This window comes from Pinus tabuliformis, chromosome X, assembly GCF_031772625.1.
Source record: "Pinus tabuliformis cultivar Carrire ecotype Pingquan chromosome X, CPIR1, whole genome shotgun sequence".
NCBI classification, from domain to species: Eukaryota; Viridiplantae; Streptophyta; class Pinopsida; order Pinales; family Pinaceae; genus Pinus; species Pinus tabuliformis.
The window spans coordinates 123,144,688-123,157,574 of NC_142308.1; the positions used below are offsets into that span (position 1 = coordinate 123,144,688).

General features: G+C 41.0%; 1 protein-coding gene across 1 annotated transcript; it reads left to right on the forward strand.

The window, feature by feature from the left end:
• Window positions 1-823: 823 nt before the first annotated feature.
• LOC149138739 (uncharacterized) lies at window positions 824-1,432 on the forward strand. The gene has a single exon (XM_089450481.1). It carries the CDS (start codon window positions 824-826, stop codon window positions 1,430-1,432), a length of 609 nt encoding a protein of 202 aa, XP_089306607.1.
• Window positions 1,433-12,887: the final 11,455 nt, after the last annotated feature.

The window sequence follows — 12,887 nt, forward strand, 5'->3', positions numbered from 1 at the left end:
TTTGCAAGTAAAACAAAAGTAGCTAGAGCTGGATAGGACTATGGCAGTATTTTGTCCGAAGTGCAGAAAGAAGCACCCGGAGAGGGAATGTCCACTGAATTCCATAGAGGAATGTGTGATCTATGAGCTCAATCATGCGACAAGCTCATGCCCTTCCTTACTAGGCTTGAAAGCAGTATTTCAAGGAACGGGGGAGGACACAGAGCAATTGTACCTCATGGGATCTAGGAAGCCATGGCAGCCTCGACCACCAATGGGAAATCAAGGTATGTACCTAGATCCATCTCAGTATTTTAACAATTGTAATATGAATCCTCAGACCATGCCTTATCCTCCCATGTGGCCACAATACCAGTACCCACCTTGGCAGCAGTGGAATCCCCAAGCCAGTACGAGCTCTTCGTGGGCTCCAACCTGGCGAGGATCCACTCCTGGTCAGTTTCCTCAGCAGATGCCACCACAGATGCCACAACAGATGCCCTAGCAACAGCTTCAACTACCCTCCAATGTGCCTCCTGGTAACCAGCCTGCCCGTCCTCAGCTCCCAATGCAGCCTAACCCTAACCCCAACAATAAGGGAGCTCATCAAGCTGATGTTCTTAACCTGCCTTCATATAGTATCTCCACTGCAGAGTTGTATGAAATGAATCTGCGATCAGGTTAGACAGTTAACATCCAACCTCCTCCAGTTATCATTGAACAACTTGATAGTGAAGGTAAGGAGGCAGAGCCGGTCAGTAAAGAGCCAAAGCAAACCGATAGAACCCAGATGCCTCCTGTCAAGCAACATCAATCTGAACCACCTTACCCAGAGAGATTAATCATGAGTAAACCAGGTCCTCAATCTAAATTTGATTTATTAGGAGAATTTCAGAACTTATTTGTTAAAATTCCCTTATTGCAAGCTATGAAGGATGTGCCAAACTATGTAAAGACTCTTAGGGAATATTGTTCAAGGAAACCTACCAAGAAAATTAAAGATCCCCTTACTATACATGTTATGGGAAAGTTGTCGGATTTTATGATGCGAAAATCAATGCCAGTGAAATATGGGAATCCAGGGAACCCAATCTTGACAGTACTGATTAATGGGGTAGAGATTCCAAATGTGTTGGTAGACCTGGGCGCTGCCATTAATGTCATCGCCACTGAAACTATGCATGCATTAGGACTTCGTAATTTAAACCATACACCTACAGTTCTGGAATTAGCAAATCGATCTACAGTCAAACCTGTAGGAAAGTTGGAAGATGTGACAATTTCAATGGATTCGTGGCATTTCCCCATAGACTTCCTGGTATTACATACACAATCTTCAGTGGGTAGTCATCCCCTAATTTTGGGCAGGCCATGTTTGGCCACTGCAACGCTTACATTAGGTGCCATTCAGGGAATATGGTCATTTCTAATGGGAATAACACCAAGAATTTAGTGTTATATCCACTTGCAGAACCAAATTCACCTGTAAAACTAGCAGGCGATAAGAAGGTTGTATCTGTGGTGGAGGTTGAAATGGAAAATGAAGAAGTAAGGCCCGTCCTTACTATCGGACAGACCCTGCAACTGAAAATGGAATAAGAATATGATGTAATCACTCCCTTCATGGATGATCCTTGTTCCATTTCAAAATCAAACCAGCAGATCCTAGAATCTATCCTAAGCTGCGAGACTCAAGAAACTATGGAAACAATAGAAGGATTAGAGGAACCACCTGCTGATGCACCTCATGAAAGTATGCAAGTGGAATTGGAACCTGGGAAAACCTTGAATATCAATCCGAACCTATCAAAATCTCAGAAGGAGCAGCTTATAGATGTTCTGTGGAAACATAAAGAGGCCTTCGCCTGGGATTATGCAGATATGAAGGGAATCCCTGCCAACTTATGCACCCATCACATATACATCAAGGAAGATTGTCGTCCTATAAGACAACCTCAGAGAAGAATGAACCTTGCATTGAAGAATGTGGTGAAAGAAGAACTTCAAAAATTACTAGATGTAGGTTTCATCTACCCTATCTCAGACAACCAATGGGTCTCACCATTGGTAATGGTCCCCAAAAAGAACGGAAAATGGCGGATCTGCGTAGATTATCGAGAGTTAAATAAGGCGATGCAGAAAGACCACTTTCCCTTGTCATTTATTGATCAAGTGTTAGACACATTGGCTGGTAAGAAGTATTTCTCTTTTCTGGATGGGTTTAGTGGATATAACCAGATCCAGATTGCTCATGAGGATCAAGACAAGACCACGTTCACATGCCCCTAGGGGACATTTGCATATCGCGTCCTTCCTTTTGGCCTGTGTAATGTTCCTGCAACATTCCAGAGGGAAATTCTGGGAATCTTCTCTGACTTGATAGATGACAGTGTTGAGATCTATATGGATGAATTTACTCCGTATGGGGATTCATTCATGGTGGGATTGAAAAATCTGGAAAAAGTTCTCGCAAGGTGTATACAAGCACGCATCTCTTTGAGTACAGTGAAATGTCACATGATGATGGAAGAGGGAATTGTTTTGGGACATTTGCTCTCAGCTGAAGGAATCAGGATGGATCCAACAAAGATACAGGAAATTTTGCACTTCCCAACACCTAAAACGGTCACACAGGTACGCATTTTCATTGGTTGTGCTGGTTATTATAGACGTTTCATAGAAAATTTTGCAAAAGTAGCACACCCACTGTTTCAATTACTAATGAAAGATTCAAAATTTGTGTGGACAAAAGACTGTGATGCAGTGTTTACAAAAATTAAAGAGTTAGTTTGCAGTGCTCCAATCCTTAGAGGACCTGACTAGGCATTACCTTTCCACATTCATACGGATGCCTCTCAGATAGCAATTGGTGTAGTATTGGGACAACAAGAGGATAAGGTACCTTACGCAGTCTACTATGTTAGTAAAAATTTGGCTCCTACTGAATTAAACTACACAGTGACTGAGAAAGAATTTCTTGCTATCATTTATGCCATCAACAAGTTCCGGCACTACATTACCGGGTATCCTACTTTTGTGCACACTGATCATGCAGCCATCAGGTATTTAATGAATAAACCTATTACCCCTGGTCACATTACAAGATGGTTGTTGCTACTACAGGAATTTGATATCACTATAGTAGATAAACTAGGGAAAGACAATGTGGTCACAGATTTTTTATCTAGGATAGAACATGATGGTAAGGAAACACCAATTGAAGATGATTTTCCGGATGAGCATCTTTTTGCAGTTTCTGCTAACACTCTGTGGTATGCAGATATTGCTAATTATCTTGCTATAGGTAAAGTTCCTCATCATCTATCCTATTAGGAGGAAAGGAAGATCATTCACCAAAGTGCCCGATATTCATGGATGGCAGGATATCTCTTCCATATGGGAGTTGACTAACAGATTCGGCGTTGTGTGGCAGGAGATGATATTTTCGAGATATTAAAAGTTGCATACGACGGACCTTGTTTTTGCAGACAAAAGAACAGGTCATAAAGTATTGCAAATGGGATATTACTGGCCCTCCATCTTTCGTGACGCTCAGGATTACGTGTGGGGGTGTGATAGCTGTTAACAGATGGGACAACCTAGGAAAGAAAATGAAATGCCCTTGCAACCCTAGATAGTCCTTGAACCATTCGAGAAATGGGCCATCGATTTCCTTGGTCCCTTCAACCCACCTTCACATCAGAAGGCTTACATCTTGGTCTGTACTGACTATGTAACTAAATGGGTGGAAGCTAGAGTGGTCACGAGAGCAACAGAGCAAGTAGTGGCAGACTTCCTTTTTGAAGAAATCTTTGCCAGGTACGGGACTCCAAGAGAAATTGTATCAGACAGTGGATCATAGTTTACATCTCATATGATAGAAAAGCTAATGCAGAAATATGGGGTCAAACATAGAGTGACAACCCCCTATCATCCCCAGGCGAATGGACAGGTAGAAAGCACAAATAAGGTATTGGAAAATATCTTGACAAAGACAGTAGCAAGCCATCACCGGGACTGGGCACAAAAACTTCTAGAAGCTCTATGGGCATACATAACAACATGGCGGAATACAATAGGGTTTTCTCCATATGAATTAGTCTATGGGAAATCCCCCTTGTTTCTAGTGGAATTTGAGATTAGTACACTTAGAACAACTCTGGAAGTAGGCCTAGATTTATCAGAAGCCCAGAAACACTGACTGGAACAACTGAATGAGTTGGACGAGATTCGAGCAGTGGCTATCCAGAAAACTACTGCTGTTCAATAGCAGAGAATGAAATGGCATGATAAATTTATCAAAACTAAGGTGTTTCATGTGGGGGACTGGGTGATATTGTATGACTCCAGATTTAAGGATTTCAAAGGCAAGCTTTCACTTGTTGGATGGGCCCATATCAAGTGGACACAGTGTTCGACAATGGAACGGTTAGACTAAGTACAATAGATGAAAACCATACCTCGTTCCTAGTAAACGAACACCGTCTTAAATTATATCACCATCCAGCCTCTAAAGATGCTTTTGTTAAAAATCTTTCTGCTTCATCTGATTTAATGGTCATTGGAAAACAAGATACCCTCACTTTGTTCTAATATATATATATATATATATATATATATATATATATATATATATATATATATATATATATACTTGTTTTTTGCAGGAACAACAAAGAAATATGGCGAGGAGAACTGTAACACCTGACGCTGTCACTTCATAAGTCATTAAGATATTTTTATATTCCACTGGTGCATACCACTAAGTGCTGTTACTGCACTAAGCGTTGTTATTTCATTAAGAGCTATTACTCCGTAACTAATGTTACTCTGTAGCTGCCGTTATTCCACTAAGTGTCATGACTCCACTAAGTGCCATTACACTAGCTGCTATTACTCCGTCGGGGCTGTTACTCCATAATTGTCGTTACACTGTAGCTATTGTTACTCCATAATTGTCGTTACACCATAGCTGCTATTACTCTACAACTGTTGTTACAACGTAACTGCTGTTACTCCATAACTGCCGTTACACTGTAGTTGTTATTACTCCATAACTGTTGTTACACTGTAGCTTCTGTTACTCTGCAACTGTCGTTACACCGTAGCTGTTGTTACTCCACAACTGCCATTACACCATAACTGTTGTTACTCCATAACTATCGTTACACCGTAGCTGCTGTTACTCCATAACTGCCATTACACCATAGCTGTTGTTACTCCGCAACTGCCATTACACCGTAATTGTTGTTACTCAGCCGGTGTGGCTACTTTAGAACAACTGTTACTCACTGTTGCTACTACTCACTGTTGTTGTTACTCACTATTGCCATTACTCACTATTGCTGCTACTCACTGTTGCCGTTACTCACTGTTGCTGCTACTCACTATTGCTGCTACCCACTGTGTTGCCACTCCGCCAGGTAAGTCCGCAGGTACGTCTCCGTCATTTTATGGATTTAATTAAATATTCCAAAAAGGACAATTAGCGTGCTGAGGACGACCGTCAGTAAGTTGGGGGGGGGGGGAATCATCATAATGAATGCCGGCGTACCACGAAAAATCATTTAGTGCACATAAATCCCACTTAACCTGTTAGAGTTGGTCTGGTCAGTCCTCCGTCAGAGATCAAAACTCTTTATGCATTTCATTTTTAGGTGTCCTGCTCCATTCACTCAGCTGCATTTCGCTAGGGGCATGCCATAATATGACGGAAAAGGTCATGCTAGTCATTTCCCCTCATGTCTGGTTCCTGCTGGCTTTGGTCTTTTATCAATGATCACCAAAGTCCATGACAGTCAAGGTCTGGTCCTTTAATGGACAAAAGTCATTTTTGATCATTAGGTCTATGGATTAATCAATTTGGTCTTTAAATATGTCTAGTAAAGCCATGCAAGCCAGAGTGATGCCCTTACAAAGTAATGATTCAGAGAGTTTCATCGTCATACTGATAAACTGCGACTGTTCTTCAAAACTCTGTTTTGAGGAAACGTCAAACAGTGTCATTGGTGATAAAATTTCCAAAAAAGTCTTCAGTTGATTTCTTCAGGTGCAATCATGTTTTTTGTGGCCAAATGCCCTGTCATGCAATCCCTACAAAGAGTGCCAAAAATTTCATCATTTGAGCTAAAATTTCAAAGGGAAAGTGAAAATCAGTGTTGCTTTAAATCAGGGAAAAAGTGTCAAAACATAACATTAGAAAAATGGGTTTTTGAAAAGCAAAGATTTAACCCATGACTTTCAAGTCTTTAAATATAATTTTCCACCAAAATCGAAGTCATTGTGCAAACCAAGTGCTCGGGGAAACATTTCAAACTGTTTGAGTGTGCATCGTGTGTTTTAGAGCAAGATTGGAGGCGATTTCAGGGCGCAGCGCATATAGACAGGGGCGCGGTGCACACAGAGGGCATGGAACACACAAAACTAGCCCACAGTGTATTTTTATAACTGGCGCGGTGCACACCCAGGGCTCGGCGCACTGGGTTTTGTGCGCAACGCACACAGACAAAGTGCTCAGAACCTTGCCAAACTTCCTCAAATCTTTTGTGAAGCCCACCAAATTGCAAGGTAGGCTCTATAACATCACTTGTTTATCAAAGTTCATAAATGATATGGTGGTTTTATGCCTATGATTGAATGCAACAAAAACTCATAAAACCAACCACAAGAAAATACCAAAAAGTCATTGTTGCTAGGGTTGTATAAGTGTGGTGTTGATGCCAAGGTTCCATTTTCCTTCCTTACCATTTTTCCTTATCCCCCTATGCTATTGTTTCCTATTCCCACTACCCTAAAATACTCCCAAACTCATATTCCTTATCCCTCCACTATTTGGTCAATATAAACACCAAACTCTACCTCATTAAAACCCCAAAAAACATACCCTATCAAATACCCAAACCCCTACATATCCCTAAACAAATTTCTCCCCATAACCCCTATTCCCATCACATTACTCCCCTCTTAATACTCCCTTTGTTTCATTGTTCCCCTTGGTGGCAGATATCACAAAAACAACACCCAGCTTCACCATCATCAAAGGGCAGCCTAAGTACAGTACATAAACAACAGTCATGGCATCTGAGGGTTCATCAGAGTATGAGGTGGAAACTCACAGTGATACAGCTTCAGGAGAACAGGCTCCTAGGAGACATCACAAGAGTGGCAGACATGTTAGGGATGAGCCAAACACCCTCATTGAATTGCAAGCATGCCCTCTTGCTATGTCATGTTTCCAGCACCTAGCATGTTTTGAATTTTTTCAAAGGGTGGCTAATGTTAGAATTCATCATGAGTTGGCCCATCTTTTTGTGCTTCATCTACATGGAGGTCAGTCTATCTTGGCCGGGGTCACCTTCACATTGACACCCGAAACTATCTCAGTGGCAACAGGCATACCAAATGTTGGAGAACAGTGGCATAAGAAGAAGAAGGTAGATAGGCAATACTATGAGCCTTACATTAAGGTCAGTTGTTTGAGGTAGCTCACAAGAGTCTTTGCATTCAGATATTTGAGAAATGAGTATGCTCCACTCATGAAGTTGATCATGAAGTACTTCAGTTGTGAGGGGAGGTTCTCTTGCCTATATGCTTATCACATCAGGTTGCTCATGTACTTTACCAGGGTGCGGATGATGAACCTCCCATTTTTCATTTACAGTAACATAGAGAGGATGAATAATTTCATGCAGCATAAGACCCCTTAGCAGCAACTTAACAGTTTTTATCACTTTGCTCTTATCCGGATTTTGGTGGATCATCAGTTGGGATTGCAGGGCATTGCTTGGGAGGACTTCATCTCCCGTGACTTCTTCAGCACTCCACAGGTAGTATCAGAGGCAGAGCATGAGATAGGTGGTCCTTCTCATCAGTATGAGTTCCATGAGACCGCTACTATGCCAGTATTCATCACCTATCAGAGAGGCAGTAGACATTTGTTTGCAGCGGCAAAGCAAGTGTTATCTCCACCCGGGGTGGAAGAGGCCTCACTTCCTACATCAACAACACAGGAACAGGACAGAGGCAAGGAGCCAATGCATGATGAGGGGCCTTCAGGTGAGCCATTAGGTGAACGAGAGACATAATTCGTTCTCCTTCATGATGATGAGACAGATACAGAACCGAAAAATGCAGAGCTTAGAGAGATCATCCAGGAGCAGCAATCAGAGATTGAGGCCTTATCCCTTGACTTGGAGAGGGCTAAGTGGAACATGAAATACCTGGAGAAGAGGAACAAATAGCTAGAGGATCAATAGGCGATTATGGAGCTACAAAACATTCGTGAGCATCGCCAAGCTACACAAAGGAGAAGAGTTGAGCTCACATCATTGGAGCAAGAGATCAATGAGGATCGGGAGGCCAATCTCGAGAGAGTTAACATGCACTTGGAGAGGCTACTGGACAAGGCCAACAAGGACCATGCCTTACTGAGACACATGGCCTTCCATTACAGGGCACGAAATATGAGTGCAAAGGCCCGGATAAAGAGCTTGAAGGCAAAATTGAGCAAAGCAACAAAAGAGGCAAAAGAGGCAAAAGAGCAAGATCGACTTCAAATCTTGGCTGAAGCTTCCTTAGCATAGCATAGCACTTCATAGAGGACCTCCAGCCCAAATTTCAAGAAATTTGGGGAAATTTTGGTCACATGACAAATTTTTGGGCAAAACACAGGTTTTTTCTCCCAGTGGCGCGGCGCTAAAAATTGGGAGCTCCAAATGAAGAATGGTTTGCATTTTTGGATTTAGCATGAAAAATCACAACTACTGGTGCTTGGACAAGAAATTTGGGCAAGATTTGAGTCTCCAAGAGGTCAAAAACACCCAAAAAATGACCTCTCTGCCCCTATTTTGACACACAGGAAGCAGTCTTGGGAGAATGAAGATTTGGAGGGGCAAATGAGCACCAAATTCAGAAATTCCACTTGGGTTAGAAAGTAAACAGGATAGGCTTTCCATCAAGCACACTTGGGAACATTTTGGGCTCCTACAAGTGCCTAAAAATAGGCTCCAAAGTGGCATAGCACATATAGAAAGTGGCGCGGCGCATATAGGGAAAAAGGCCAATTTCACCTCCGTTTTGCGAAATTTCGATTCGTGACTTTTCACAAGTGGGCCTGCTCATCTAAATTTCACTTTTTCGGCACCTAAGGTGGCATTTAAAGTATTTTCACTCTAGATTGGCTTCTATCCAAGTGGAAAAGGAAGGCGAGCAGTCACCCAAGCCATTTGTCATGTTTGTAATGCTGCACCTGTAGCTAATGGTTGGCTTTCCACCTCCATTTTGTAATAATTTGAGTAACTTCCCAACCCTTGGGCGTTCTATCTCTTCATGGCACATTTTATATATTGTATGCAAACCATTTGCAAAGGGTTGGTTGGCTTGTAATTTCTGGGAGACTGTGGGAGAGAAACTCAGTTATTCATTGTATATTTTGACAGAGGATTAATGAAAGGCAGCGGCTCTGTTTCATGAGATTCATGTGGTTGTGAGTGTAGAAAATGTGTCTCTTATGTCTCATATGTATTTCGTAATGTTTCACAGTTCATTTCATATTCATTTCTAGTGAAATTTTCTAAGTTAGATAAGGTGGAATTCATTTTTATTGCTCTGCCTGTGGGAAAATTTCATGTTCAGTGTTCTTCTTCTGTTGAAAAGGATTCATGTACTTATGCCCTTTTCACCCTCCTAAGAAATTCCTCCATTCCGCGTTATTTCAAACTAAATTTCTAGACTTTCCACCTGTCTTTCCTCACGAAGTAATCTGTGCCTTTGTATTAAATTCTCTGCTCATTGCAGTCCGTTGGTCCCATACCATCCCAGAAACTCAGTCATTCATAAAAAATTGCTTCTTGTATCCATATTTACTTACTAGCCTAAGATTAATATTTCACTGTTAGTCATCTCAGACCATTTCGTTTACTTATTCGCTAAGCTTGACTCGGAGAGAGCCCTCTCTTGTTCTGGTAGGGCTAGCTACCAGACTAAGTGTGGTTTGTGGTTACCCTGAATTTTGCCTTCCTTCAGCCTAAGGTAGATTTAGGTGCTAACATAGTGGCGACTCCACTAGGGACGAAAATGGTTTGCTTGAAGATTGTTTTGCCCCAGTACATCTATCAAGCTCAGATCTGATGGTTGATGGTGAAAAACGATCAGACATAAGAAGACGGCTGAAATCATTCACCTGGCGACTCCATTCACTGAAGAATCCAGCAATCGGTGCTTCATGGTGACTCCACTGCAGAGAGGTCAGTAGCTTTGAGATTTTCAAGATGGATCGGGTTGCAAGAAGATACACTCCCATGAGCCGAGATCACATTCCAGGCTTTCCAAATAAGATTCCGAAAGTAGATTGGTCAAGGAATTTGCCTACGTTTAAAGATGATGGTAAGAAGGACGCTGCTTTACATCTAGTTTGATTTCACATGCATATTCGCAAGTTGAAGGTTGATTTTCCTGAAGATTGCTTAATGAAGATATTCATGGCCACTCTAGAAGGTGAAGCCCAATCCTGGTATGAAAGTTTTCTGCCTGCTTGTATTTACTGTTTAAATGATTTTCATGCCATGTTCATTGAAAGATATAAAGACTCTTATCCATCATTAAATCTAGTTCATGACTGTTGCAAACATGCTTCTACTTTTATTGAAAGCCTTGAAAAATACTATGAGGATGATAATTTTATGGATGATGAGATCATGGAAGCCCTGGATGAAAATCCCTTTCAGCAGCGTAAAGACGATCATGAAAATTTGCAGCATGATCAAGATTGTACTACAGTGGAAGAGGAAATAATTTTGCATCTTGACAGTCAACAGGAATTACATGAAATGGATTAGCAGTATGAGGAATATTTATATACACCTTCACTTGAAATTAATGAAGACAATCACTGTTTGAGCGAAAGGAAACAAAAGGTCTTATCTCCTTTGTCTGAAGACGAGATAGGTCAACTCTTGCACGATTATGTTCCAGCTCAAGCTAAAGCGGATTTGTAGTGCACACATGGTCAAGAAAGTGTTGGTGAAACTTCTTCCTCTTTTGAAAAGGATGACAGTCCGGTGAACAGCTTTATAGATCAGCAAGTTGAAGAATTCCATATGGTTGAAAGTGATGAAAGAAAAAGTGTCATTTCGGATCTGTCCATAGAAGAAGACAGCATGCAGGGAAGTCCAGTTCTACTTTCAGAATGTGATAACATTAAGTCAACCCTTTCAGATCTAGATTCGGATTATGGTGACCAAGAAAACCTTGTACTAAGTCCCATGAAAGAGAACTCTGCTGCTGAAATCATCTGGGATGAAGAAGACAGAGTTTTGGATCCAAATGTTCTCATGTCATCAGAACACTTCATGAAGAGGTCATCTAGTCAGCTCATGAACAACAAGATGAAAATTTTGTTCAAGTAAGTGAAAAAGGTTCCTTGGATGAATCGTTGGTAGATGATAGAAATGTCATGCTTGGGTTTCAAGAATCATTCGAAGTTTCTTTTCTCATGATTGATGAATGCAAAGACAATCTGGCTGTCATATCATATGAAGGTGACCTATAATACATTCAAGCTATCGAAGAGCAGAACATTCAGGATTGTCTTTCAGACTCTTCCTCATATGTTTCATGTTTTGAAGTGTTCTTTGAAGAGGAAATCCGCTCATTTGCTTGTTCAAAATTTTTTGAGGACCAGGAACATACTTTTTCTGAAGTACATTATGAAGGAAGATCAGAATCAAAAGAAAAAGACATATTGTTTCCTCAGCAGGAGGCAAATCTTCATGTTTTTCATGATCCAATGGAAAATCTGTTACAGTCAGCAGTGAAGGTCATTATTGCAGTATTTAGTGATGAAGGAGATCATGGTCAATTATGTTTTTGGAGGCCCAGTTACCAGTATCAATTGTTGACCAGAAGATTTGATCGGAAGAATCAGTCAAGAAGCCATCTTCTTGATTGGTTACATTGGCAGTTTGATATAGTTTGATGATATATAGTCTTGTAAGAAATGCAGGTGGTCATGTACTACCACCAAGCTTTAAGTTTTAAGTTCAGTTCTTAGTATTTTGAGTTAGTTTGTTAGAGTCAAGTTTTTTCAGTCATGTCAGTTTGCATTGAGTCAGTTTCAGTCAAGTTTCAGTCAATAAATTGAGTCATGTTGGTTTGTCGGAATAATGAACTCCATAGCCCAATGGACGAAGGCACTGTCTGCTCACCCAAAGATTTGCAGTTCTTGGCACCTCCAAGGAGCTACCATCCCCCATTGGAGCCAATGTTAGAGTCGGTCTGGTCAGTCCTCCGTCAGAGATCAAAACTCTTTATGCATTTCATTTTTAGGTGTCCCGCTCCATTCACTCAGCTGCATTCCACTAGGGGCATGCCATAATATGACGGAAAAGGTCATGCCAGTCATTTCCCCTCATGTCTGGCTCCGGTTGGCTTTGGTCTTTTGTTAATGATCACCAAAGTCCATGACAGTCAAGGTCTGGTCCTTTAATGGACAAAAGTCATTTTTGATCATTAGGTCTAGGGATTAATCAATTTGGTCTTTAAATATGTCCAGTAAAGCCATGCAGGCCAGAGTGATGCCCTTACAAAGTAATGATTCAGAGAGTTTCATCATCATACTGATAAACTGCGACTGTTCTTCAAAACTCTGTTTTGAGGAAAAGTCAAACAGTGTCATTGGTGATAAAATTTCCAAAAAAGTCTTCAGTTGATTTCTTTAGGTGCAATCATGTTTTTCGTGGCCAAATGCCCTGTCATGCAATCCCTACAAAGAGTGCCGAAAATTTCATCATTTGAGCTAAAATTTCAAAGGGAAAGTGAAAATCAGTGTTGCTTTAAATCAGGGAAAAAGTGTCAAAACATAACATTAGAAAAATGGGTTTTTGAAAAGCAAAGATTTAACCCATGACTTT

Excerpts from the sequence above, each read along its gene's own strand:
- LOC149138739 (XM_089450481.1), top strand. The coding sequence starts at position 824 with ATGAGTAAACCAGGTCCTCAATCTAAATTTGATTTATTAGGAGAATTT.